Source organism: Halichoerus grypus, chromosome 9, assembly GCF_964656455.1.
Source record: "Halichoerus grypus chromosome 9, mHalGry1.hap1.1, whole genome shotgun sequence".
Taxonomy (NCBI): Eukaryota; Metazoa; Chordata; class Mammalia; order Carnivora; family Phocidae; genus Halichoerus; species Halichoerus grypus.
The window spans coordinates 111,562,536-111,587,688 of record NC_135720.1 but is presented as its reverse complement, the minus strand read 5'-3'; the positions used below and the strand labels follow the sequence as shown (position 1 = coordinate 111,587,688).

At 54.0% G+C, this 25,153-nt stretch overlaps 1 protein-coding gene across 4 annotated transcripts; it reads left to right on the top strand.

Moving 5' to 3' along the window:
- The first annotated feature begins 316 nt into the window (after positions 1 to 316).
- On the top strand, positions 317 to 23,649 carry FGD2 (FYVE, RhoGEF and PH domain containing 2). 4 transcript variants are annotated; one of them, XM_036074335.2, is made up of 16 exons: positions 317 to 572; positions 4,027 to 4,261; positions 6,117 to 6,197; positions 6,898 to 7,046; positions 8,747 to 8,903; positions 9,118 to 9,256; positions 9,799 to 9,857; positions 10,103 to 10,249; positions 10,952 to 11,044; positions 17,381 to 17,460; positions 17,546 to 17,576; positions 18,063 to 18,155; positions 18,772 to 18,903; positions 22,019 to 22,165; positions 22,711 to 22,857; positions 23,212 to 23,649. In XM_036074335.2, the coding sequence occupies exons 1-16, from the start codon at positions 508 to 510 to the stop codon at positions 23,425 to 23,427; spliced, it is 1,971 nt and encodes a 656-aa protein (XP_035930228.2). In that variant the 5' UTR covers positions 317 to 507; the 3' UTR covers positions 23,428 to 23,649. The 4 variants fall into 4 exon arrangements, with proteins under 4 accessions (XP_035930228.2, XP_035930227.2, XP_077911521.1 ...); XM_036074334.2 differs by having other exon boundaries at positions 17,378 to 17,460; XM_078055395.1 differs by lacking the exon at positions 317 to 572 and adding an exon at positions 2,747 to 2,790.
- The last annotated feature ends 1,504 nt before the right edge of the window (positions 23,650 to 25,153 follow it).

Below are 25,153 nucleotides of genomic sequence, written 5' to 3'. Positions count from 1 at the left end.
TAACAGGTTTGTGATCTATTTTTAATTTAAAAAAAAGTGGTTTTCTCACAGCAGTGAGCAGCTGGTCAGATGCAGAAAAGAAGTTGCTGAGAAAGCCTCAAGTAAAATCCACGGGGCCTTATGCGAAAGCATGGTTGGCCAAGATCAGCCATGGGCTGGCTCCAGAAACTACCTCTGGGCCCCGTTGCCCGCTTAGGGTGGCATTTGGAATGAGGTGTGCAGGAGTGAAAGGTCAGACCCTGTGAGGGAGGGGTGGGGCCCGAGTGGGCTCCTCCCTCTGTGAGGAAGCACGGGCCTTTCCCCTTCGGGGCTGTGGCTCTGGGACCACTTCCTCCTTCCTTCCTCTGAAGCCGGGAGCAGGCCTACTGAGCCCTCTGGAAAGACCAGAGCACATTCCAGGATGCCTTAGCCCCTCCGTGACCCCAGGTGGGGGTGGCTGAGGGTGCTGATTGGAGGCCTCCCTCCCTGCTTCAGGGGTGGCTGGGGACCACTGTGGAGGCCTGCAGAATGGAGGGAGAAAGTAAGAAGCTGGCATCTGTGTCCAATCTGGTGACTGTGTTTGAGAACAGCAGGTATGGGGTGGTGGGGGTGGCAAGGGTTGCCAGGGCCAACTGGTGGCCTCCCGTAGCTCCTCTGTCTGGCCGGGGCCCCCCTCTGCCCACCGCCAGACCCTGGAGCACAGACCCTCCCAGTCTCCAGGCTGAGGATCAGTGCCCCGGCTGCCTTGGGCCCTCACAGTGAGCAGTTCTCTCTCTGGGCCCATCCTGGACACCTCCTCCTGTCTGGGCAGGGCTGGGTTCCTTGCCGCATAGAGGAGTGTGGTCAGGCCCCAGGAGCTGGGCAGCGGGGAAGGTGTGTGCATGGATATGTTGGGGAGCGTCCAAATGTGTGTAGTTATGAGTGAGCGTGGGTGGGCCCAACACAGCGTTTGGGCTGCAGGACTCCACCCATTGCCTCTCCCTCAGAAATAATAGTAATACTTACCGAGCACGCACTCTTTATAAGTAGGACAGCCATATAATTTATCATTCAAATCAGGGCACAGTTAAAACTGGAAGTGGATGCCATTAAATTTTTTTGGCAGAGGGGAGGGGGCAATAGGAAAAGCTGAGACTATCAGGCAAACCCGGATGTATCAGCAGCCTACTTTGGGGTACTGTTCTAACTGACTTGTGTGACTTTTTTTCATTTAATTATCTACCAGCCTCCTGGGGCGCCTGGGTGGCTCAGCTGTTAAGCGTCTGCCTTCAGCTCAGGTCATGATCCCAGGGTCCTGGGATCGAGCCCCGCATCAGGCTCCCGGCTCCACGGGGGGGTCTGCCTCTCCCTCTCCCACTCCCCCTGCTTTTGTTCCCTCTCTCGCTGTGTTTCTCTCTGTCAAATGAATAAAATCTTTAAAAAAAAATTATCTAACAGCCTCCTGAGGGTAGGTCTATGTCTATTCCCAACTCTTGATGAGACAGTGGGTGTACAGAGAGGCAGGGAGGCTTAGAAGGCTTTAGGTTCGTGGGTAGGGGCTTCCATCTGAAGGGAAAAAAACTGGGTCAGATGTATGGCGGTCATTGGTGGCCCTGGCAGGGGTGGTGTGTGTATGTGTGTGTGTGTGTGTGTGTGTGTGTGTGTGTATCTATCTGTCTGTCTGTCTGTGTCTGCATGACATTAATCTACTCTGCAGGCATTTCTTTTCTTTTTCTTTTTTTGAAGATTTTATTTATTTATTTGTCAGAGACAGGGAGAGAGAGAGAGCACAAGCAGGGGGAGCTGCAGGCAGAGGGAGAAGCAGGCTCCCCACTGAGCAGAGAGCCCGATGTGGGACTCGTCCAAAGGATCCTGGGATCATGACCTGAGCTGAAGGAAGACACTTAACTGACTGAGCCACTCAGGCGTCCCTCTGCAGGCATTTCTTAAACCCAGGACTGTGTTAGGGACTGCCTGGAAATAGACTCTAAGGTAGAAATTTGCTTCAGTAGATTTACTGGGGATAGTTTTGGGAATGACACCTGTCAGGTGCGAGATGCAGCACTGGGAGAAGTTGAACTGTGCGTACTTGCAACAGAGGCCCCATCCTGTCCCAAGGAGCTCTGAAGCTGAGATGTCCCTCAGGTTGTTCTAACTGAGGCAAAAGCAAGTCCACATGGACTAGTCATTGGATGTGGACTTGACTTGGGTTGAGGCAGCTGTCTTCTAGGGAGGGCAATTCCCAGAGAGCGGCCCAGTCCACAGCTGTCAGCCACCATACCGCCAGCAGCTGGGGGAAGGGAGCCTCAGTCCTGGACGGGGTGTGGGTGGCACAGCACAGCATCACCCAGGAACCGTAGCGGACACAGGAGCTGTAAGAATGATCCCTGCCGGGAGGATTTCTGTCTTTGGACGTGAAGCTCATGGAATTACTGTGATGCCAGGTCACAGACAATAGATATCCTGAGAGGAGTCTAGATCCTGTGCTGAAGGCCCTCAGAGCAGACAAAGACTTCTGTGGGGCTTCACGGCGGATGTGGCATAGATGTGGGCCTAGAAGGGCAGCTCAGCTTCTTGAGCTGCTGACCTTACCCCACCTCTCCCAGGGTTCTTTGCCAAGCACGGTCTAGTTCAGCACCGAGGACAGCTCTAGGCACCGCCATCCTGGCCCACCACCCGCCCCTTGGGGTGTGGGGAGAGAGCACCACCCAACTCGACAGGCCAGGCATGCCCGGTGGAGACCCTCGGCATGTGTGCTGTGCCCATGCAACACTGGGCAGGAGGAGGCAGCCCGCAGACCAGAATGGGGTCAGAGGAGGCCTTGTCCGCAGGGTGAGAGCCACCCCTTACCATGTGAGGGGCCCCGTGCCAGCAGCCTTGGTTTTGGCTTTCTTGTGAGGTCTCCTAACACCTTAGCTGATCTGAAACTGAGAGGTGAAAAGGAAACAGAAGCTGGCCTGGGGCACTTGGAGGGAAATGCAGAAGCTGAAACCAAATGTAGAACAGAAAGCCTGAGGCCCAGCTATTTCCGCAGGCTGAGGAACCGGGCACCGGGGTGCCAGACAGGGGTGGAAGAGCCCATGAGGAGCCACTGGGGACTGGCTTCCAATCCTCTCTCTACCGCCAACCAGTTGTGTGACTTGGGGCGGATATGTTGACCTTCTGGACCTGTTTCTCCTTGACTCAAATGGGGAGGGGCAGTTTAGGGCGATGGCTCAGGAGCCAGCATGCCTGATCTGAATCCCACCTGTGCCACCCCCTAGCTGCAGGTTACTTAGGCTCTCTGTACCTCGGTTTTCTTAGCTGCAAAACAAGAGTAATGAAAACCTTTCTCAGAGTTTTGGAGACTTTGTACCTGTCTGTGTCCTCCACCAACCAGCCCGTCTGTCTCATTGCAAGCCTTTCCATACCAAAGGGAATGGGCACAGCCCAAATCATGGGATATATTCAGTAAGCGTGGCCTCTTTTATCTAAAGAATTTAACTAGCCTATAGACCCTGTAGGTAGGATAAACACACACAAAGTTACACTCCAAAGGCCCATTCCTGGAGGAACAAGGAAACTGCTTCCAGACTGGCTTTTCCCCCCACTAGAGGTATAGAGAGGGCACAATTCCCATTGGAAAGCCCCAGCTTTAGCAACTCTGCCCTCCCTGTACTGTTCCATGGCTCCCATCTTCTCTCCATATAAGTTACTAAGATTTTAGGGCCTTTCCTGCTGCAGAGACTAAAACCAGATGTGAGGCGTACAGCTGAGGGTGATCTGGGGCCACTTAGAAAGCACTGTATGCAGAGGGTTCCTCATTGCATTTTAAAGAGGGAAGTATGTAGTTGCACAGAAAACAAAAGTCTATGCTGACTCATTTTGAAGACTGGAGTTCCCTCCAAGAAGCTGATGGGGAAGGAAGTGGATGTTTTACTTAGCAAATTCCTCCTGAGTGCCAGGCACTCCGGGGCCACTTCAGACCTGTGATTTGCATTAATCACCCCTCGATCCCCACCAGGTAATTGCTATCCTTCTTCCTATTCTATAGCCAGGAAACCCTCAGATCTGTTTTGTTCACCTCAGGACTCCAGGAGCAGCATCCAGAGTCTGCAAGCTGGAGATTGAACACTGCCACCCTGGGTGCAGGTGTCCCCCACCTGCAGAGCCGTGGACGGAGCCCAACCTTGGGGAGACCTTTGAGGGGTCCGAGCCCAGGACGGTCAGCAGGAGGTACCTGAGCTCCCTGAAGAACAAGCTGTCCAGTGGGGCCTGGAGGAAATCTTGCCAGCCTGGGACCCACCCTGGGCCAGGGACGCAGGTGCCTGGGGGCTAGAGCAGAAGTGGGGAGCTGGGGGGACCCCTTCACTGACCTCCTCCCGGCAAATTCTCTCCCAGCCAAAGCCAGCACTTCCCCAAGTGGGGGTCTTGTGTCACCAGAGATCAGTTGAAAGCTAGATTCTCCCCTCTTAATGGCCTTAGATTAAATGCCTACAATGCACTCCACTGTTGGCATGATTTCAGTCTCCCTCACTGTGGGAGTCTTTTAGGCAAGGACATTAAAACTCAGCTTTAAGGGCGCCTGGGTGGCTCAGTTGGTTAAGCGACTGCCTTCGGCTCAGGTCATGATCCTGGAGTCCCTGGATCGAGTCCCGCATCGGGCTCCCTGCTCGGCAGGGAGCCTGCTTCTCCCTCTGACCCTCCCCCCTCTCATGTGCTCTCTCTCTCTCTCATTCTCTCTGTCTCAAATAAATAAATAAAATCTTTAAAAAAAACAAAACAAAACAAAACAAAAAAAACTCAGCTTTAAGAATTTGTCCAAGGCCACACAATTTAGAATGGTCTCCATTTTGTGAACCTGGTACCCTTCCCAGGTGTGTCCTCAGTTTACCCACCGAAGGAGGCAAATAATCCTCCTTTGAGGGGGTTATTAATCCAAGTCCAGGAATATTAGTGCTAATCCTGCCCTTAGACTGATCCTGGACAGGTCACCTCCCCGGTCAGGGTGTCGGTTTGGTCGTCTGTGGAGTTTAAGGGCTAGGCTGTATGATCCCGGGTACTCTGGAGCCAGACTGCCAGGGATCGTGCCCCAACTCTTCTGCTTCCTAACTGTGTGACCTCGGGCAAAGCACTTTAACATCTTTGTGCCTGTTCCCTCATTTATAAAATGGGGAGGGTGATCATAGTAGTATGTTCTGGTTACCAGTCACTGCATAACAAAGCATTCCAAAATGTGGTGGCTGAATATAGTTTATTATTTCTCACAATTCTGTGGGTTGACTGGAATGCTCCAGGATGGCTCTTCTATTGGTCTCACTTGGGGCTTGTGGTAGTCAGCTTGGGGCTGCCATGACAAAATACCACAGACTGGGTGACTTATCGGAACTAGATTTCCTTTCAATTCTGGACTGGAAGTCCAAGATCAAGGTGCTGGCAGGGTCGATTTCTGGTGAAGCCTCTTGTCCTGGCTTATCGATGGCTGTCTTGTAACTGTGTCCTCATGAACATACTCTCCTGGTGTCTGTCCCTCCTCTTCTAAGGACACCAGTCCTATTGGATTAGGACCTCACACTTATGACTTCTAAATTTAACGGTAATTATCAACTCAAAGGCCCTATCTCCAAATACAGTCATATTGGGGGTTTAGGGCTTCAACCTATGGATTTGGGGAGGGGGACACAATTCAGTCCATAATAGGGTCTCTCCCATGACTGCAGTCAGATGGTGGCCGGTGCTGGAGTGCCCAAGGTATCTCAATTCTCAAGCCTGGTGCCTGGGCAGGGACAGTAGAAGCTGGGTTCAGCTGGGGTGCTGGCACGGCTGGGCTCTTGGCTCTCTGTCTATGAGTGAGGTCTTTGGGCCTCTCCTCTCAACGTGGCCTCTCCATCAGGGCAGCCAGACCTCCAGATGTGGTGGTTCATGAGTCCCAAGACACCATAAGCTTCCAAGAAGTTTCCAGGCCTCTTAGGCCTTAGGCCCAGAACTGGCACAGCCTCACTCCTGCTCCGTTCTTTGTTAAAGCGATCCCAGCACCAGCCCAGATGCATTGTGGGAGGGCATGAGCGCCAGGTGGTGGGCATTCACAGGGACATCTTTGGAGACTCACCCGAGGTCCCCATCAGAGGAGACCAAAGCTGTCTCTCTCCTTCTCCTTCTCCCCCTCGACCCACCTGCAGGAGCCTGAGGAAAAGAAGATCGTCCAGGAGCTCCTGGAGACAGAGAAGGCCTATGTGGCACGCCTCCATCTACTAGACCAGGTCAGTGGTCAGAACACCACCCTATCCTGCCCCGAGCCCCAGCACCCAGGTCTCCTCACCCCACCTCTGTTGTCCCTTCTGTATGCCTCACCGGTGCTGAGAGTTAGGACCTGGGATGTGATCCGAGGAAGCTTCAGTCCTTTACCCCTGTTGGCTGGAGTTGGGGCAGAAATCAGGATTTAGGGCATTCATGCCACTTACCATTCCAGCCCCGGCACTTGGGCTGGCCTTGCGTATAGCAGAGCACACATGGCCTTCCCGGCCCCACACAGCATCTTCATCTCTCACCCCCACGCCCAACATCCTCACCGTTATTACCCCTTCACACGTTCTTAAGAAAGCCCCAAGCCAGAAGGTTAAATATTTGTGCATCTGGAACAGGATCTTTAGCTTGGGGAAGTCCAAGACCTTGGAAATGGGCAAGATGGGCCCATTTCTGACATTCACCAGCTGCCAGCCCCTGGCCAAGTCCCTGAGCCTCTAGGCCTTCGTTTGCCCATCTGTAAAGTGGCCAGAATACAGCCCTTTCTATCCCTTCCTGAGGCTGTTTTGAGGATGATGGGAGACTGAAAAAGCAAAAACATCCAGTAGACCGCGGAGTGGCCCCAAAAGCCCCCAGGCTGTGCCCGTCTCCCCCTGGGCGGTTGTGCGGGTGGCTCTTCTCTGCCACGGGTCTAGTGACTGGCCGTGGCGGCTGCAGGTGTTCTTCCAGGAGCTGCTGAGGGAGGCCCGCAGCAGCAAGGCCTTCCCCGAGGATGTGGTCAGGCTCATCTTCTCCAACATCTCCTCCATCTACCAGTTCCACGCACAGTTCTTCCTCCCAGAGCTGCAGCGGCGGCTGGACGACTGGTGAGAGGGCCTCCACGAACCCCTGAGCCCCGCAGCCCTGGCCGGGTCAGGGTGCTGCCCCCCGGGGCACAGGGGTTGGCCTGTTTGGCCCCCTACCCTTGCTGTGTGGCCATGACAGTCTCCTCCTCTGGGCTCAGTCTGTCCTCACAGTAAGGGGCTTGGACACATGAGTGCTGAGGGGCTGTGTGTATGTGTGTATGTGTGTCCTGGGGGAGGGGAGGGGTCAAGTCCCCACTAGGCTGAGGGACTTCGGAGCCAGTGGAAAGAGCCAGTGCTAACTGAGGGCTTCCTACACTCCCGGCCTTGGGCTTCACACCTATGAACTCACTGAATCTTCAAACCCACCCGCTCTGCAATGATGCAAGAAACTCTTCATTTTCAGAGACGACCATTGAAGCATTTGGTGATGGAATTACTTGCTTTATGTATTTTGCTAAAGAAATGCTGTGAGGACTGAGGTGTCCTTTAAAATTCTTCAACCAAACAGAAATGTCTGTAATTGTTAAATCCAGTGTTGGATATATAGGGTTTCATTATTATTTATTTTATGAAGATTTATTTATTTATTTATTTGACAGAGAGAGACACAGCGAGAGAGGGAACACAAGCAGGGGGAGTGGGAGAGGGAGAAGCAGGCTTCCTGTGGAGCAGGGAGCCCGATGCGGGGCTCCATCCCAGGACCCTGGGATCATGACCCGAGCCAAAGGCAGACGCTTAACTGACTGAGCCACCCAGGCGCCCCTAGGGTTTCATTATTATATTCTTTTTCCTTTACCTTGGCTTAAAGTTTTTCACAATAAAATGGTTGGTTTGTTTTTGTTATTTTTATTTTTTTATTTTAAAGATTTTTTTTTAAAATATTTTATTTATTTATTTGAGAGAGAAAGTGAGCAGGAGGGTGAGGCAGAGAGAATCTGAAGCAGACTCCGCTCTGAGCTCAGAGCTGGACGAAGGGCTTGATCCCATGGCCCTGAGATCATGACCTGAGCCAAAACCAAGAGTCGGACGCTTAACCAACTGACCACCTAGGCACCCCTGGGTTTTGTTGTTGTTGTTTTTAAAGATGACCCTATGCCTACCATCATTCCCATTTTTTCCCAGTGGGAAAGTGGAGGTACAGAGAGGTTAGGTGACTTGTCCAAGAACACACAGCTAGAGTAAGTGGAATAGCTGGGAATCAAACTCGGCAGGCCAGCTTCAGTGATCGTGGGGCCCCTCATCGCTCTGCTGTCACAGCCCCTGGCCTGACCTTCCGGTCCTACCACAGTATGACCCTGGATATGTTCTTACCCCTCTGAGGCTGCTCGCTCATCTCTAAGATGGGCCGATGACCACCCCCCACAGAGCTGTGAGAATTAAGTGGGATCCAACCTGCCGCGTGTCTTGGACAGTGCTTGGCTTGTGGTCTCTGCTGCCATTATGTCAGAAGCCTCAAGTGGTCACAGGATATGTGTTGTGGGCCCACTATGCTGGGTCTTTGGGTGGAAGAGAACAGCATCTGCCCTCAGGGGCCCAGAGTCTGAGGGGGTCGGACCACACACGTGTGGGTGAGGATGACGTGCCCCCATGCCTGCACCCAGGAGGGCAGCGGAAGGACTGTTTGGGGGGGTGGGTTTAGAGAGCCTGGCCTAAGCTGACCCTGTCAAGTCAACAGAGGAGGTCCTCAGGCTGAAGGCAGTACCTGGGTGGCCTTGTTGCAGGACCGCCACCCCCCGCATCGGGGACGTGATCCAGAAACTGGCTCCATTCCTGAAGATGTACAGTGAGTATGTCAAGAACTTTGAGCGAGCGGTTGAGCTGCTGGCCACCTGGACTGACAAGTCTGCACCCTTCCAGGAGGTGATCACCCGCATTCAGGTGAGGCTGGGTGAGGGCTGGGGCCGAGCCCGCACCGCCACCCCCAGTGTGTACTGGCTCAGTTTCCCCGAGGGATTTGGGGCACCTCCGGCTCAGCTGCTTGCACGGGCTCCCGCGCCAGCCTGCCCCGCCCATTCCCCCAACCCTCTTGGCAGCCCAACCCGCCCTTCCCCACTCTCACCCCACCCTCTTCCTCCTCCCATCCCTCCCCAAGAGCAGCGAGGCCTCCAGCAGCCTGACTCTGCAACACCACATGCTGGAACCTGTGCAGAGAATCCCACGCTACGAGCTACTGCTCAAGGAGTACGTCCAGAAGCTGCCAGCCCAGGCCCCAGACCGGGCTGATGCTCAGAGTGAGGACAGCCCCCGGGAATGCACGTGGTTGGGGAGGCCTGAGCCACTCCCCTTTATTGATTGAGCACCTGCTAAAATGGTCGGAATAACTATCAGCTATCAACATTGATTGCTGACACTTCATAGACATTATCTATACTATTAGCCATTTTTTATAGACACTAAGGCCCAGAGAGATCAAGTGACTTGCCCAAGGTCACACAGCCAGAAAGGGGCAGAGCTGGGATTTGAAGCTATGCCTGTATTATGCCAAAGCCCGTGCTCTTTCCACAGCACCCCCTGGGTCTGTCTTGGTTTGGGGAGCAATGAGATGGTCACAGAAGCCCAATGCCTAAGCCTTGTCTTTCAGTGGCTTCCAGTCTCTCCACTCTGGGTGGGAAATGGCCCCCATCATCCAGTCATTTCATGTGCCGGGCCAGGTTGGTCCTATGGTCACTCATAGCAGGCCCTGAGGCCACTTTGTTAAGCCTCAAGGACTTCCTGCCTCAGCCCCCAGCCCCACATTTTCAGGAGGTAATTCTGGCCCTGCACCTCCCTTCAGAAGCGCTCGACATGATCTTCTCAGCCGCTCAGCACTCCAACGCAGCCATCACAGAGATGGTGAGCAGCCGGCCCTCAGGGTGGGAGCGGCAGGCGTCCCCAGGGGCCCTGTACCTCCTCCCTGCAGCTCTCGGCCTCCCCCAGCCCAGCCTGGTCTCTCTCCCCTCATCCCCTGATCCCACCCCGGGATACCTGGCCCACTGCTGTCCTCCCCCTCGCCTCCCGTCCCTGTCCACACAAGGCAAACCTTCCAGAAGCAGGTGGGTCCTGCCTGGCCGTGGCTGAGGGTGCACTCCCTGTCCCAGGAGCGGCTGCAGGACCTGTGGGACGTGTACCAGCGCCTGGGTCTCGAGGACGACATAGTGGACCCCTCCAACACCCTGCTCCGCGAAGGCCCGGTCCTCAAAATCTCCTTTCGCCGCAGCGACCCCATGGAGCGCTACCTTTTCTTGGTACGGGGATGCTAAGTGGCCCCCTTGCATTGGAGAGGGCAGTCCAGGGACCACCCCGCCCCAGGTCCTGCCTGCCTGGTGTCTACCTGGCACCGAAGGAGAAACAGGGAAGAGCCTGCTTCTCTGTCCTTCTCTGCTTTGGCACCCAAGTGACTTTAGACAAGTCACATGCTGCCTCTAGGCCTCAGGGATTTCCCGAGGGGTTTCTCAGATAGGCCCTAGGAAGCAACAGAGTCAGAACTGGAACCCAGTCTGTTTGGCTCCAAACCTTGAGTATTAAACTGTGCTCTAGGGAGTTCAAAGCAGGAGAGAATCACGTTAGCTGCTAAGAAGAACTACCCAGATTTGCACTAGAGAAGCCAGGGGGTCTCCTGGAAATCTGGAAACTGGTCCTGCCTGGAGGTCTGGGGGAGGGAGCTGCAATGTCCCATAAGCCCCTGCGGCCCTGAGCCCCCGTGAGTAAGGCCTTATAAGTCTGATGCCCACAGACGAGGCGACCCTTCAGTGACCATCCTCGTTGGATTGGAGGCTAGATAGGCAACCCCTTCCTCATCACACCTGTGACTCCTGTGAGCTGGCCCGGGACGTGGCGAGAGGACAGGGAGACGCGGGGTGCTCCCCCCACTCGCAGGGAAGCCCTGCCCCCCTTATCTTTCTTGCCCGCCACTACACCCCCACTCACTGTTCTGTGTCCTCCGGCAGTTCAACAATATGCTGCTCTACTGTATACCCAAGGTCATCCAGGTGGGCGCCCAGTTCCAGGTGAGGACCCGCATCGACGTGGCCGGAATGAAGGTGAGAGGCACCCCGCCCACTGTCAGGCTTCATCCCGAGGGTGGGCTCGAGTATGGGGAATAGAAGCAGGGTCCGTGCTGGGTTCTCAATCCAGGAACCTAAATCTGGCAGATCCTGGGCCAACATGGAGGTGGAAACCTTTGGGATTGGAGCTCTCCCATGGGGGCACCCACAGGCCCGGCCCACTCTTTGGGGCAGCGCCCACCCCGGCCTGGCCTCTCTCTGCTTTCCCTCTCCACTACCCCAGTGCTTTGACAACTTTAACATGTGCATGAGGCCCCTGGGAGTCTTGTTAAAATGCAGGTCCTGATTCAGTAGGTCTGGGGCGGGGCCTGAGACTCTGCATTGCTAACCAGCTCCCAGGGCACACTTGGAGTAGTAAGGGGCTACCCTGTCAGTTCCACCGCAGGACCCTGTGTGTCGCCAGCCAGAAATGGCTACAAATGGACAGCAGCCCATAATAGTGCACTGACTGGCTGGTCCCCGTGGATCGGGCCCTGCATCACCTCATCAGACTCTCATGTATCCCTATAGTGGAGGGGCTATTTTCCTTTGCATTTTGGGTTTTTTTTTCTTTTAAAAACAACACTTTTGTTACTTAAGAACATAGATGATACACATCCCCAAATCAAATATAAAAAGTGTATACAATGAGAAGTCTCCTCCCCACTCTAACCCCTAGTCCCCTTCCTGGAGACAGACTTTGCTTCTTCAGAGGCCTTCCGGGGGCAGTCTTTACAGACACCAACTAATTATATGTTTATTATTGCTTCCTTACTTACGTTCCACATACAGTGAAACCGTTTTCCATGAACACTGTTCTGCACTCTGCTTTTTTTCACTAAGTGCTACCTCTGGTGATCGGTGCACGTCAGTATCACTAGGAGCCCCCTCCCCCTTCTGCAGGTAGCTGCGGGGCATCCCCGTGTGTGCAGAGTACCGTGATTCATTCAGCCCACCCGCTACTGGGGGACGACTAGATCGTTTTCAGTGAATAACTACAAATGAATAACTAGGTATATGCCTGTGTGTGAGGATATCTGTAGTTAGTCCCATAAAAAAAAATAAGGAAATAAACTGTGGCACATCTAGACAATGGAATATTATTCAGTGATAAAAAGAAATGAGCTCTCAAGCCATGGAAAGGCAGGCAGGAAGCTTCAGTGCATTTTGCTAAGTGAAAGAAGCCAATTTGAAAAGGCTACACACAGTGTGGTTCCAGCCATCTGACACTCTGGAAAAGGCAAAACTGTGGAGACAGTAAAAAGCTCGGTGGTTTCCAGGGGTTAGCAGGGAGGGAGGGACACATAGGTGGAGCACGGAGGATTTTAAGAGCGATGAAACTATTTCGTGCAATACTATAGTGATACTTGTCATCACGCATTTGGCCAAACCCACAGAATGTACAACACCAAGAGTGAACCCTAATGGGAACCGTGGACTCTGGGTGATCATGACGTGTCCATGTAGGTTCATCAATTCTAACACATGTCCCGCTCTGGTGGGGGATGTTGATAATGGGGAGGTTCTGTGGGGGGGGGCAGGGGGGGTATATGGGAAATCTCTGTATCTTCCTCTCCCTTTTGCTGTGAACCTAAAACTGCTCTAAAAAAATTAAGTCTTTTTTTTATTAGTTTCAGGGGTAGAATTTAGTGATTCATCAGTTGCATAAAACACCCAGCACTCATTACATCAAGTGTCCTCCTTAATGCCCATCACCCAGTTACCCCATCCTCCCACCTCCTCCCCTCTAGCAACCCTCGGTTTGTTTCCTATGATTAAGAGTCTCTTATGGCTTGTCTCCTCCTCTGTTTTCATCTTATTTTATTATTCCTTCCCCTCCCCTATGTTCATCTGTTTTGTTTCTTAAATTCTACATATGAGTGAAATCATATGATAATTGTCTTTCTCTGACTGACTTATTTCGCTTAGCATAATACCCTCTAGCTCCATCCACATCATTGCAAATGGCAAGATTTCATTCTTTTCAATGCCTGAGTAATTCTATTGTATATATACACCACATCTTCTTTATCCATTCATCTGTCGATGGACTTCTGGGCTCTTTCGATAGTTTGGCTATTGTGGACATTGCTGCTATAAACATTGGGGTGAGGTGCCCCTTTGGACCACTATGTTTGTATCTTTGGGGTAAATACCTAGTAGTGCAATTACAGGGTCGTAAGGTAGCTCAATTGTTAATTTTTTGAGGAACCTCCATACTGTTTTCCAGAGTGGCTGCACCAGTTTGCATTCCCACCAACAGTGTAAGAGGGTTCCCCTAAAAGTCTTTTGAAAGGAAACCAAGGCCCAGAAAGGTTATAATTTGCTTGGGGGTCGCACAGCAAATCCTGGTTTGAGCAATCAAACCAGGTAAAACAGAGTCTAGAGTCCTTAATCACCATACTGGACTGTCTCCTATTAAGGCTTCAAGTCAGAGGGGCAAAGCTTGTGCAGAATTGCATTCATAGTGGAGTAAGTCAGGGAGGGGGGATCTTTCTTGACAACTCTCGGATCACTCATGAGCCCCAGTGTGTCCTGAGGGCTGGGGCTGGGAGAAGGAGAAGTCAAGTCTGGCCTATCCTGGTATGCTTCCATTTCCCCCATCCCATATCCCTGTCACCCCCTCTCTTCCCTCTCCCAGGATCTGCCCCAGGAGGGAGGTGCAGGTAGGAGTTGAGCCAGGACCTTCCATCCTCTGGAGAACCCCTGGGCCTCTGAGAGCCCTCAGCAGAGAGGAACGTGCCCTTGCTCCTGACTGGGCTTGCCTGGCATTTGGGGCCCAATTAAGGGCCTGGAAATGGGGTGAAGCCTGAGCATGATGAAGTCCAGTGGGGGGAACTGGGCTCCCTGTGGGGATTCCAGCCTCCTCCCCGTGCCTGAGCTGACTGAGGTCTTTTTGTTGTTGTTGTTAAGATTTATTTATTTATGTGACAGACAGACAGAGAGAGAGAGAGAGAGAGAGAGAGAGCGAGCACAAGCAGGGGGAGCTGCAGGCAGAGGGAGAGGAGAAGCAGGCTCCCCACAGAGTAGGGACGCAATGCGGGGCTCGATCCCAGGACCCTGGGATCATGACCTGAGCCAAAGGCCAACGCTTAACCGACTGAGCCACCCAGGCGCCCCTGACTGAGGTCTTTTATGAATGCAGCCCCTCACCCCAGGGCATCCAGCTTCCCTTCCTGAGTGGTCAGAATGTCCCAGAGGCCAGGGTGTGTGCGGGCTTGTGTGTCCGTGAGCCTTGGTGAGTGAGATTGAGAAAGGCAGGTTTATGGAGAGTAACAGATAGAAATGGAGACAGGCAACCCTGTCTTAGGGCTGGCAGAGACCCAAGCATAGAAAAAAAGAGGCAGAGATTGACAGATAGAAAAGCCAAGAAATATGGGCGCCTGGGTGGCTCAGTTGGTTGAGCAACTGCCTTCGGCTCGGGTCATGATCCTGGAGTCCCGGGATCGAGTCCCGCATCGGACTCCCTGCTCAGCGGGGAGTCTGCTTCTCCCTCTGATCCTCCCCCTCTCATGCTCTCTGTCTCCCATTCTCTCTCTCAGATAAATAAATAAAAAATCTTTAAAAAAAAAAAAAAAAAAAAAAAAGAAAAGCCAAGAAATAGAGAGGCCAAAACAGTCCTAAAGAGAAAATACAGAGACAGGACCAAGAGCACGAGTACATGCCGGGTTCCTGGCGCCTGCCAATCCCAGTGAGCACATTTCCCGCACGGAGTGTTGGATTCTCCAGTGGCTGCACGGCACCTTCTCCTGAATGGCAGAGGCCAGGCAGGAACCATCTTCCGAGTCTGCAGTCTGAAGGCAGGTCTGGCCTTTGACCCCCATGACGGTTCCCACTGGCCTATGACCCCCTGGCCGCCTCCTTTCTGGATAGCAGGGAGGCCTAGTTCTCAGCAGCAGATTCTCCCTCAGGTCCGAGTTGGTCCTAACATTGTACCATCCTGCACAAGGCCAGCCTGGGAAGAAGGAAGGGGTGCAGGCGCATCCATACCTAGAGTCTCCATGTACAACTACGTAGGTTGGGCACTGCACAAGCACACCTGCCCTAAGATGAGCTCACCTCATCCACAGCCGACATCGTGGATTGTTTATTTACAATTCTCATTGTCCGGCAGATGGCAGTCAAGCGTCTTGTTCCAACAAAATCTGAATATCATGCAGTTTGCCAACAGATGTCAGTAAAGTGTTTTGAAGAAGGGGTGTCTTTTTCTAATTAGCACAAAGGCACTGTATGGGTTAGCAGGGGCCTGAACCGGTCCAAACCTGGGGAGTGGTCGAGACTGGGCACAGCAGATGCTGGGAATGCCCTCTAGAAGCTTTCATCCTGCCCCTCTGCAGAGGTGGTCCCGGCCCCTCTGGTTCCCCTTTTTCTACTTAAAAGCAACATATTTCTTTTTACCTCTGGGCCCCAAACCTTAGATGTCTCCTTTCTTTCCCTCTTCCCTCTCCCTCACCAATTAGTCATGGAGTCTTGCCAGGTTCCCTGATATCGTCCTCCAGGGAGAAACCTTCTCTCTTCCCAGGCGCAGGCAGGCCCATTTTCCCCAGATCCAGCCCCTCTTCATCCCTTGCACACAGCCGCTGGTGTGGCTTTCCCAGACACCTCTTTCCACATGAGCTTCTCCATTTATCAACCCTCAGAGCCTCCCCATTGCCATGGGTTCAAGTCCAAATCACATTAGGCCCCTTCTAGAGGGATCAGACTGATTCTGTGGGCCCAAAGGGTAGAGCGGGCCTAACATGAGGAAGGACATACCCCGACTGTTTCCCTGGGACACGGTGGGCCGCCCTGAGGGTGTGTGAAGGCCTGGTCACCACATGGCAGGGATCCAGCAGAAAGGCTCAGGTGGCAGGTAGAACAACAAAGTTCCCCACACCAGGGCTCTTGTCTACGTCTTAGTTTCCCTTTGTGACCCTTCACACTGGGACAGGTCTGTGCTTACAGGACTCTGGGGTTGGGGTGGAAATAGATGCTCTTCCCCCTTCCCCTTGGGGGCCAAAACCCTGAATTCGAATCCTCATTCTGTCCTTTACCTGCTGTGTGAGCTCAGGCAGGTCTCTTGCCCTCTCTAAGGCTCCATCTCTGCATCTCCTAAATGAGCAGTAACATCTCTCTCCCAAGATCACTGTGAAGATTTTCTTTAACTTTTTCTTATGGACAGTTTTAAGCTGGGAAAGTAGCACAGTGAACCCCTGTATGCTCATCACTTGGTTTCAGCAATTGTCAACTCAAAGCCAGTCTTGTTTCTCCATCATCCCCTTCCTAATCCTCTTTCCACGGGATTATTTAAGAGCAAATCTCAGACCCATAATCATTTCACCTATAAATACTTCAGTATGTGTCTGAAAGAGATAAGAACTCTTTTTTTTTTTGCCATAAAAGGTGACAACAGTACCATTATCACATCTAGCAAATTAATACTAGTTATTTAATGATATTAAGATCCTCGTAAATGTCTTCTCACAGCTGATATGTTTGCATCACTTGGGATGTGTTTCTGACATCCCTTCTAATCATTACACATCCCCTCCTTCCTCTTTCTTCTCATGTAGTAATTGAAGAAATCGGCTCATTCTCCGGGAGCGTTTCTCACAGTCTGGATTTTGCTGACTGCACCCCTGAGGTGTCACTCAACACATCCCACGGCCCCCCATATTTCTTGTAAACTGGCAGATAGCCTAGAGACCTCTGCAAGATGACCACTGGCTGCCACTGCCCTCGGGAGGCTTAGTGGCTAAGCGTTAGGGTTGATCGCTGGGATCCGCAGTTGTACCAGTTAAATGCGAACGTGTATGGAGAGCCCTGAGCTCAGTGGCCGGCACGTAGTAAGGGTTCTCTCTCTGGCAGCCTTCACGATGGCCGTGGACTTGTGGGGTTCTGGGAGGACAGTGAAAGATGGGAAAGTGGGGGGTCTGTCGGATCTCTGGATTGGGCAACCAATTTCTTCCTTCACTGTATGAGATAGAGGGTCTTATTCTAGGCCTTAGGTCTGCTCTTGAAAAAGCTGTGTCTCCAAGCCCAATTTATGACCCAATTTCCATTTTTGGTGAATCCTTTGTCGGGAACTGTCACTCCGACCTCACATGGAGTCAACTTAGCTGCTGCTAAAATTCCAGGAGCCTTGACATCCTGTTTGCTCAGAGTGCATCCTTGTTGCGGGTGCATTTGCCTGGCCCTGCAGATTTTGGGAGGCCGCGGAGAAGGTCCTGATCCCTGTCCCTCAAATTCGAATTGTTCCTTGGGCATGATCCACCTCCATCCACCCCACGGTGCCTGGAGTGGGGCAGGGTGTGACAAGTCTGATCGAGTTATCTCCCTCTGGTTCCCAAGCAGGTGCGGGAGCTGACTGATGCGGAGTTCCCCTACTCCTTCCTGGTGTCGGGGAAGCAGCGCACTCTGGAGCTGCAAGCCCGGTAGGCATGGAGCTGGGGCCCGGGCCAGGGCGGGAAAACTGGCAGCAGCTGCTCTCCTCAACACCTGTGTTCACTTTCCGAGCAGGTCCCAGGAGGAAATGATTTCCTGGATACAGGTATCAGAACATTCCAGGGCCTCTGGGGTTCTGAACCCAGCCTACCCACCCAGGCTGAGGGGGAGGGAGGGGAGTGTGTGTGTGTGCGTGCGTGTGCGTGCATGTGCGTGCGTGTGTGTGCGTGTGCGTGCGTGCATGTGTGTGCGTGTGTGCATGTGTGTGCGTGTGTGTGCGTGCATGCGTGTGCATGCGTGCCCAGCTGCTCCCTGTGCTTCCTCAGGAGTCGCTCTGTGGTAGTTTGGAATGAGACCTTTCACTGCCTTGCTGGGTGGCCTTGGGCAGGTCACTTAATGTCCCTGAGCCTCAGTTTTCACATCCGTAGTCTGGGGCCAACAACTTCTCCTCCCCTGAGTCAGCCAGGGTGTGTTTAGAATCCAGCAACTGGGACGCAGTAGGCTTCCAGCAATGTGTGTTGACAGCGTGAGTGGACGGACAGATGAGCGAACCTTCCCTGCCGCCCCCTAACCGCTTCCCGTGCCCCCTTAGGCCTGCCAAGCGGCCATTGACCAAATCGAGAAGCGGAATGAAACCTTCAAGGCTGCGGTCCAGGGCCCTGAGGGAGACACCCAGGAGCAGGAGGTAAATGAGGACTTTACTTCCCTAGCTGAGCCACCAGCCTCACACAAACTTATTCCCTCTCTTTGTTCTGCCCAGCCTGGCCTGGAGGGCAGGGGAGTGTCACCCACCAGGACTGATTTAAAGGGACCCGAGAAAGCCCACCCACCCCCACATCAGAGGCTCAGTGCCAAAGGTTCTCCCATTAGCAAAAATGTCCTTTGGCGGCCTCTCTATGCAACCCTCCCTAGGAAGGATTTCCCGTCTAGGTGGCTCGGGCTGTGGGGCGGGCAGGTTTGGGTTGAAAGTGCCCAAGGAATGTTAAGACCAAGGGAAGGTGGGAGGCGGAGGGGGTGGGAGAGGGAGAGTGTCTGGGGCTTGATTTCCACTCTGAGCTCCGAACTCTGGCTTGCTGGGTGTCCTTGCTGAGTCCCTCGACCTCTCTGGGCTCAGCTTCCTTACCTGTACGAGGGGCGGTCATAGTACCTGACCCAGCGTTACAGTCTTTGTGAGTTCACGTGGGAGCCCCTGGAATGCACAGCACACGTGACCCCTGCCAGCAGCAGGTGAACAGAGGGCCCCAGGGCCTCGGCGCGTGGCCAGAAGGGGGTCCTGAAGCGCCCACCCTACCGCCCGACAGCTGCAGTCCGAGGAGCTGGGCCTCCGGGCGCCGCAGTGGGTCCGGGACAAGATGGTGACCATGTGCATGCGCTGCCGGGAGCCCTTCAACGCCCTGACGCGCCGCCGCCACCACTGCCGAGCCTGCGGCTACGTGAGTAGTCCCGGCAGCACCTGTCCGGTCCACCCCTGCCTCACCTGTCCCCCCGCCTCACCTGTCCCCCCTCTGCCTCACCTGTCCCCCCTCTGCCTCACCTGTCCCCCCGCCTCACCTGTCCCCCCTCTGCCTCACCTGTCCCCCCGCCTCACCTGTCCCCCCTCTGCCTCACCTGTCCCCCCTGCCTCACCTGTCCCCCCGCCTCACCTGTCCCCCCGCCTCACCTGTCCCCCCCGCCTCACCTGTCCCCCCTCTGCCTCACCTGTCCCCCCTGCCTCACCTGTCCCCCCTGCCTCAGCTGTCCCCCCTCTGCCTCACCTGTCCCCCCTCTGCCTCACCTGTCTCCTCTGCCTCACCTGTCCCCCCGCCTCACCTGTCTCCCCTCTGCCTCACCTGTCCCCCCTCTGCCTCACCTGTCCCCCCTGCCTCACCTGTCCCCCCTCTGCCTCACCTGTCCCCCCCGCCTCACCTGTCCCCCCTCTGCCTCCACCTTCCTGGCTCCTGGCCACTCAGGGCTCCCCGCCAACTCTGCCGGCTTGAACCCATGCCACCGAGAGGCGCTGGGCACTGACTCTGGCCCAGGTACGTGGGGGGCCTTGTGTGGACCTCACGGTGGCCCCCTGTGACGCAGGGGCTTCTGTGATCCCTGTTCTGCACGTGGGGAAATGAGGCTCGCAGGCGTTAGACGAGGTGCTCGAGACACTCCCCAAAGCTGGCCCTACGCATTCATCTGCTCTTACCACCGTTTCCCGAGAGCCCCAGACCCAGCACCAGGAGACGGTCTCCCACTCTAGGTGGGGCGTGCACACCTCTCAGCCCCCCTCAGGCCTGGCACCCACCACCCCACCAGCCCCAAGCCTATCCTCCTGTCTTCTTGAGCGACCTTGGCTAACGGGCCCTTCCTCTCCGGGGAAGTCCTCGGCCCTCCAGCCCCTGCTCAGTTCTGTGGCTAACTGTGCCTCGGTTTCCTCACCTGGGCGGTGGGGATTATAATACCTGCCTCCAGGGTGATAGTGAGCTCCTCCTTTCCTTCCTCAACAGTTCAGGCGGGGCTCACTCAGAGGAGCAGCACCAGCTGATTGAGGAAGGAACCTGTCCCCTCCTCTTACCAGCTCAGGCCCGGTTATCAGAGGCAGATCTTGCTTGGCTTTTTAAGCACCTGCTGTACTTGAGCTGTTCTCTGTTGACCTGACAACCCCCTCCGTTTACTCTGCAAACAGAGAAGCCCTTTACGACCTCAGTCTTTAATGAGGAGACAGGAGACCAGCCAGGCAGGTTGGGGCTGGTCAGGGAGGTGTCCCCAAAATGTATTACATGGCAGTTGGGGCATAGAGTAAATTTCAAGGACTGGGAACACACCTGTGTGTGTGTAAGCGATGAGTTCTATCAGAGCCAAATAGAAAGGTTCTGGGGATTAGCTACTGTTCTTGGTGATTCACGTTTGTAAATAAGGGTTGAGTCAATTCACATTTGCAATTTAGTAAGTAGTTCCTAAAAAATTATTTAAAATAGTTAAGAAATACAAAGAGGCACAAAAAATAACAATACCCATGTACCTACTTTCAAGGTACAGGGAAGAAATATAACATTCTGACAACTAAATGAAATGTACGATCTTTGATCGAATCATGGATGGGAAAAACAAAACCAGCCACAGAGGCCCTTACTGGGAAATTTGGGGAAAATTTGATCACAAGCAGTAATCCTATATCGATGTTAAATTTCCCCAGTGTGATCATGACATAATGAATAGGCAAGAAAATGCCCTTGTTCTTAGGAGACACCAGCTATTTATTTGAGGGTGCGGTGTCATGACGACTGTAATTTATACTCAGATGATTCAGAAAAAAATACATATATATATATAGAGAGAGAAAGCAAATATGGCAAAAATGTTAACAATCAGTGAGTTTGGTGGGGGCGGTATCATTGTATTATTCTTCCAACTTGTCCGTAGGTTTGAAATTTTTCAGACTAAAAAGCTGGTGGAGGAGAAAATAAATACACTAGCAATATAAAAAAAATGTAAATCTCAACAAAATAAAATATTCCCAAGGTAGTTGAAGCTCCCTGTGTGGGGCTCTATGAGAGATCCCTGGTCCAATTTCGGGGTTTCTCATGCCTGCACATACCTTTGTATTCTGTGAGTCATCTTTTCAGTGGTTTGGGTGCCCAGTTTCTGTCTCCCCACCTGCCAGACGGGAATCCTGGTGAGGGTGGGGCAGGCCAGGCCTTCTCCTGTGGGTCCCTCCCAGGCCGTGTGCTGTACTGGGCACCCAGATGAGCCCCCTGGTCTCTGTGTCTGGCCCCTTATTTCCAACCCTACATCCTGGGCTCACGGTGACAGCCCAGTCTCCCTGGAAGTTCTATCCTGCAGCCCCCATGCTTCTCTCCGAGTCTTGCCATGCCTCTTTCTTCTGGCCTCCCCAGCATGATCCATGTTGGTCTGCCTGGGGGCTTTCTCCACCCTGGCCGGGGGGGAGGGTGGGGGAGGCATTCCACCGAATGCACATGACAGTCCTTCCTGGCAAAAACAACCAGCCCTTCAATTTTATATTAGAACACACTTGAGTGGAATGCAAAATTTGCATGAATCTTAAAGCTAAACCATGGAACTTTAAATACCTGTCCTGTTTGGGGAGGGCCAGCTGCTGCCTGTGAGTGGAGTGGCCCTCGGCAGGTCACTGCCCCCTTGCTGTTGGGTGAGGATGAACGCGCCAGCGCTGCCCACCTGGTCGGGAGTCTGGGACGATCAAGGGAGATGGCAGAGGGGAGAGAGAGCTTGGAGAAGTGAATCAGATGCAGGGGTGTGTGCAGGGAAGCCCCTGGGATTAATAGCCACCCTCACAAAAGGGGAATTGAGAGGCACCTACAGGGGGGGCCAGCTCTTGAGCCCCCAGCTGGGGGGAGCGCAGTCTGAGCTCTCCCCCCAAAGCCATGGCCACCAGGCTGGGCACCCCCTGTGTCTGCGTCCATTCCTCTCCCGAAGTTTGCTCTGTCTTCCTCCTGTCCCTGGGTGCTCTCATGCCCCCACCTCCCAGGCCAAGGCACCAATGCCGCCCTCCCCTGCCTCACCTGAGACCCCAAGCCCCTCCTGCCCGTCCGCCCCCAGGTGGTGTGCGCCAAGTGCTCTGACTACCGGGCTGAGCTCAAATACGATGACAACAGGCCCAACCGCGTCTGCTTCCACTGCTACACCTTCCTCACTGGAAACGTGCTCCCTGAGGACAAGGAGGACAAGAGGCGGGGCATCCTGGAGGTGAGGGCCAAGGGCCCCCACTCAGCAAATGTGTGCGGGCACCCACCACGTGCTGGCCCTGTCCTCGGGGCTGAGCAATGAGCCAGCCGTGGTCACACTCCCCATCCTCTGTCTGCCCGCGGTCCCAGGGAGGTGGGGGAAGACCCCGCACGTTCAGCTGAACGCAGCTCCCAGGTTTCAAGGCGGTTCCCTTCTGCGGACCTCTGCCCACTTTCCAGTCTTCCCCATTCCCTGCTCATGCCTTCCCTGCCCACTAGACCACATAGGCCTCTCCCTTCTCAGGCCCCAGTTCTGTTCCCTGGGGCAACTCACAGGTGATAAGCAGCCCCAGCACCTGCCCCAAGCTCGGGCTGGCTGGGGCTTGACCACAGCTCTGCCACGGACAAGGCCCTGATGGGACCTCTCTGAGGCTCAGGGACAAATGACCCCTCCTTGTAGGGGTGCTGCAAGGATTAGAAATAGGGATTGTCAAGCCCCCGGTCCAGTGTCTGTCACACAGTGGGTGCTCCGTTCCCCAACAGTCTCTCTCTTTCTCTGGTTTTCAGAAAGGGTCCACGACAGGGTCCGAGCAGAGCCTCATGTGCAGTTTCCTGCAGCTGGTCGGGGACAAGTGGGGCAAGAGTGGCCCCCGGGGCTGGTGTGTGATCCCCAGGGATGACCCCCTCGTCCTCTATGTCTACGCTGCCCCTCAGGTAATGCCACCCCCTACCTCCCAAACCTCGGCCTTCTGGCGGTATATATGGGTATGGGGAGTATTGTTGGCCCCATATGCCAGAGGAGGAAACTGAGACCCAATGAGGATGTGGTTCCCTCCAGCCAGAGGGTTAGTGGCTTTCAGAGCTGGGCCCAGACTCCAGGTCACAACAGCTTTGCCCAGCGGGCAGCCAGTCCTCCTCCTCCTTGAAGCCCTCCCACCAGTCCACCCTGCCTCATGGGTGTTTGGGGAGTGAGAGGTGGGTATGTGGCTGTTACCTTCAGATTGGCTGTCCTAGGCGGTGGGGCTGACCAGAAAGACAGTGGCCCATGGCTCTCTCCTCCCCTCCCAGGACATGCGGGCTCACACCTCCGTCCCCCTGCTGGGCTACCAGGTGACTGCAGGGACCCAGGCAGACCCCCGGGTCTTCCAGCTGCAACAGTCAGGCCAGCTTTACACCTTCAAGGCCGAAACTGAGGAGCTGAGGGACCGCTGGGTGAAGGCCATGGAGCGGGCGGCCAGTGGCTGGAGCCCCAGGGGACCCAATGATGGAGACCTGTCTGACTGACCCCCAGCCGGCCCCTCTCCCCTTCAGAACCTGGCTCCTGGCCCGGGCTGACCCTGCGGCCTCTGTGATCCACCACTCTAAGCTGAGCTGTCAAATAACGGATTTCCAGGGGCACCTGGGCAGCTCAGTCTGTAGAGATGCAACTCTTGATCTCCGGGTCGTAAGTTTGAGCACTGGGTGTAGAGATTACTTAAAAAAAAATAAATGAACTTGAAAAAACAAGCAAGCAGCCGATTTCCAGTCATTGGCGCCCAGACTGTGTGTCTTGATCTGGGATTCAGAAAACGTGGGTCTGTTCCTTGGGGGAGGGGGTGACCAAGCATCTCTGTTTGCCCAGGGCTGAGGGGGTTCTTGGGGTGTGGGACTTACAGTGCTAATACCTGGAAAGTCCCAGATAACCCAGGACTGTTGGTCACCAGTATGGTTCTCCTCCTCGGCTGTATACATTAGCATCACCTGGGGAACTTCAAAAAAAAACGATGAAGGGGCGCCTGGGTGGCTCAGTCGGTTAAGTGTCTGCCTTTGGCTCAGGTCATGATCCCAGGGTCCTAGGATCCAGCCCCATGTTGTGCTCCCTGCTCAGTGGGGAGTCTGCGTCTCCCTCTCCCTTTGCCCCTCCCCCCCCCACTCGGGCATGCTCTCTCTCTGTCTCAGATAAATTTAAAAAAATCTTTAAAAAAAAAAGATAAAAATAAATAAAAGTAAACTAAAAATTAAAAAAATACCAATGCCCATATCCATTACAAAGATTTCCGATTTCATTGGTCTGGGATGAGGGAGGCACGGGAATGCTTTAGGAGTATCATCCTGAATCTCAGCTCGGGCTACCCAGATGAAGAGAGTGAGCAAACTAGCAATGGTTGAGCACCTGTCAAGTGCCAGACATGATAATAATTAGAATAATAAATAATAAACATCTACTGGGCCAGGCACTGTGCTGGGTGTGTCACGTGGATTATCTCATTTCACCCTCAAGGGTTATAATCCCCATTTTCCAGATGAGGACACTGAGTCCCGAAGAGGTTTAGCTCGAGGTCCTACGGCTGGTGGGTGACAGAGCCGCGTCAAAGCGCTTTCCACCAGGCAAGCAGAGAGGGGAGGAGAGTGGCAAAGAGGGAAAAGGTGGGAGGAGGAGGAGAGGACGGGATCGCGTTTGTCTGGCCCAAGGCTTGGGGGTGAAGCTGCTTTTCCGTAAGGGACCACTAGGGGGTGGCAGTGGTCCCAGTGTGGGCCCTGACGCGCTGCCCCTTCCGTCAGGCCAGCGAGCCACAGCTGGGCTCTGCCCTTAAAGAAGGCAAGACCGGGGGGGCCTCTGGGTGGCGCAGTCGGTTAGGCGTTCAGCTCAGGTCATGATCTCAGGGTCGTGGGATCCACCCCACGTCAGGCTCTGAGCTCAGGGAAGAGTCGGCTAACATTTCTCTTTCCCTCTGCCCCTCCCCACGCTCTCTCTCTCTCAAATAAATAAATCTTAAAAAAAAAAAAAAGGCAAAATGGACAAGCCATAGATCTTTGCCCCATTCCTGGCCCAGCAGTTTGCCTGCCCCTAATCTGAGGCTACCTCCTTGCCGTAGGGTATTTTAAAAAGCCCAAGAAAACCTCATTGGCACAATCTCTCTGGAACCAGGCTGGCCATGAGTTCATTCTTTCATTGAACAAATATTTGTTGAGCATCTTGATAGGAGCCAAATGCAGTTCCCGCACTGGGGAGATGGCAGTGAATGAGACG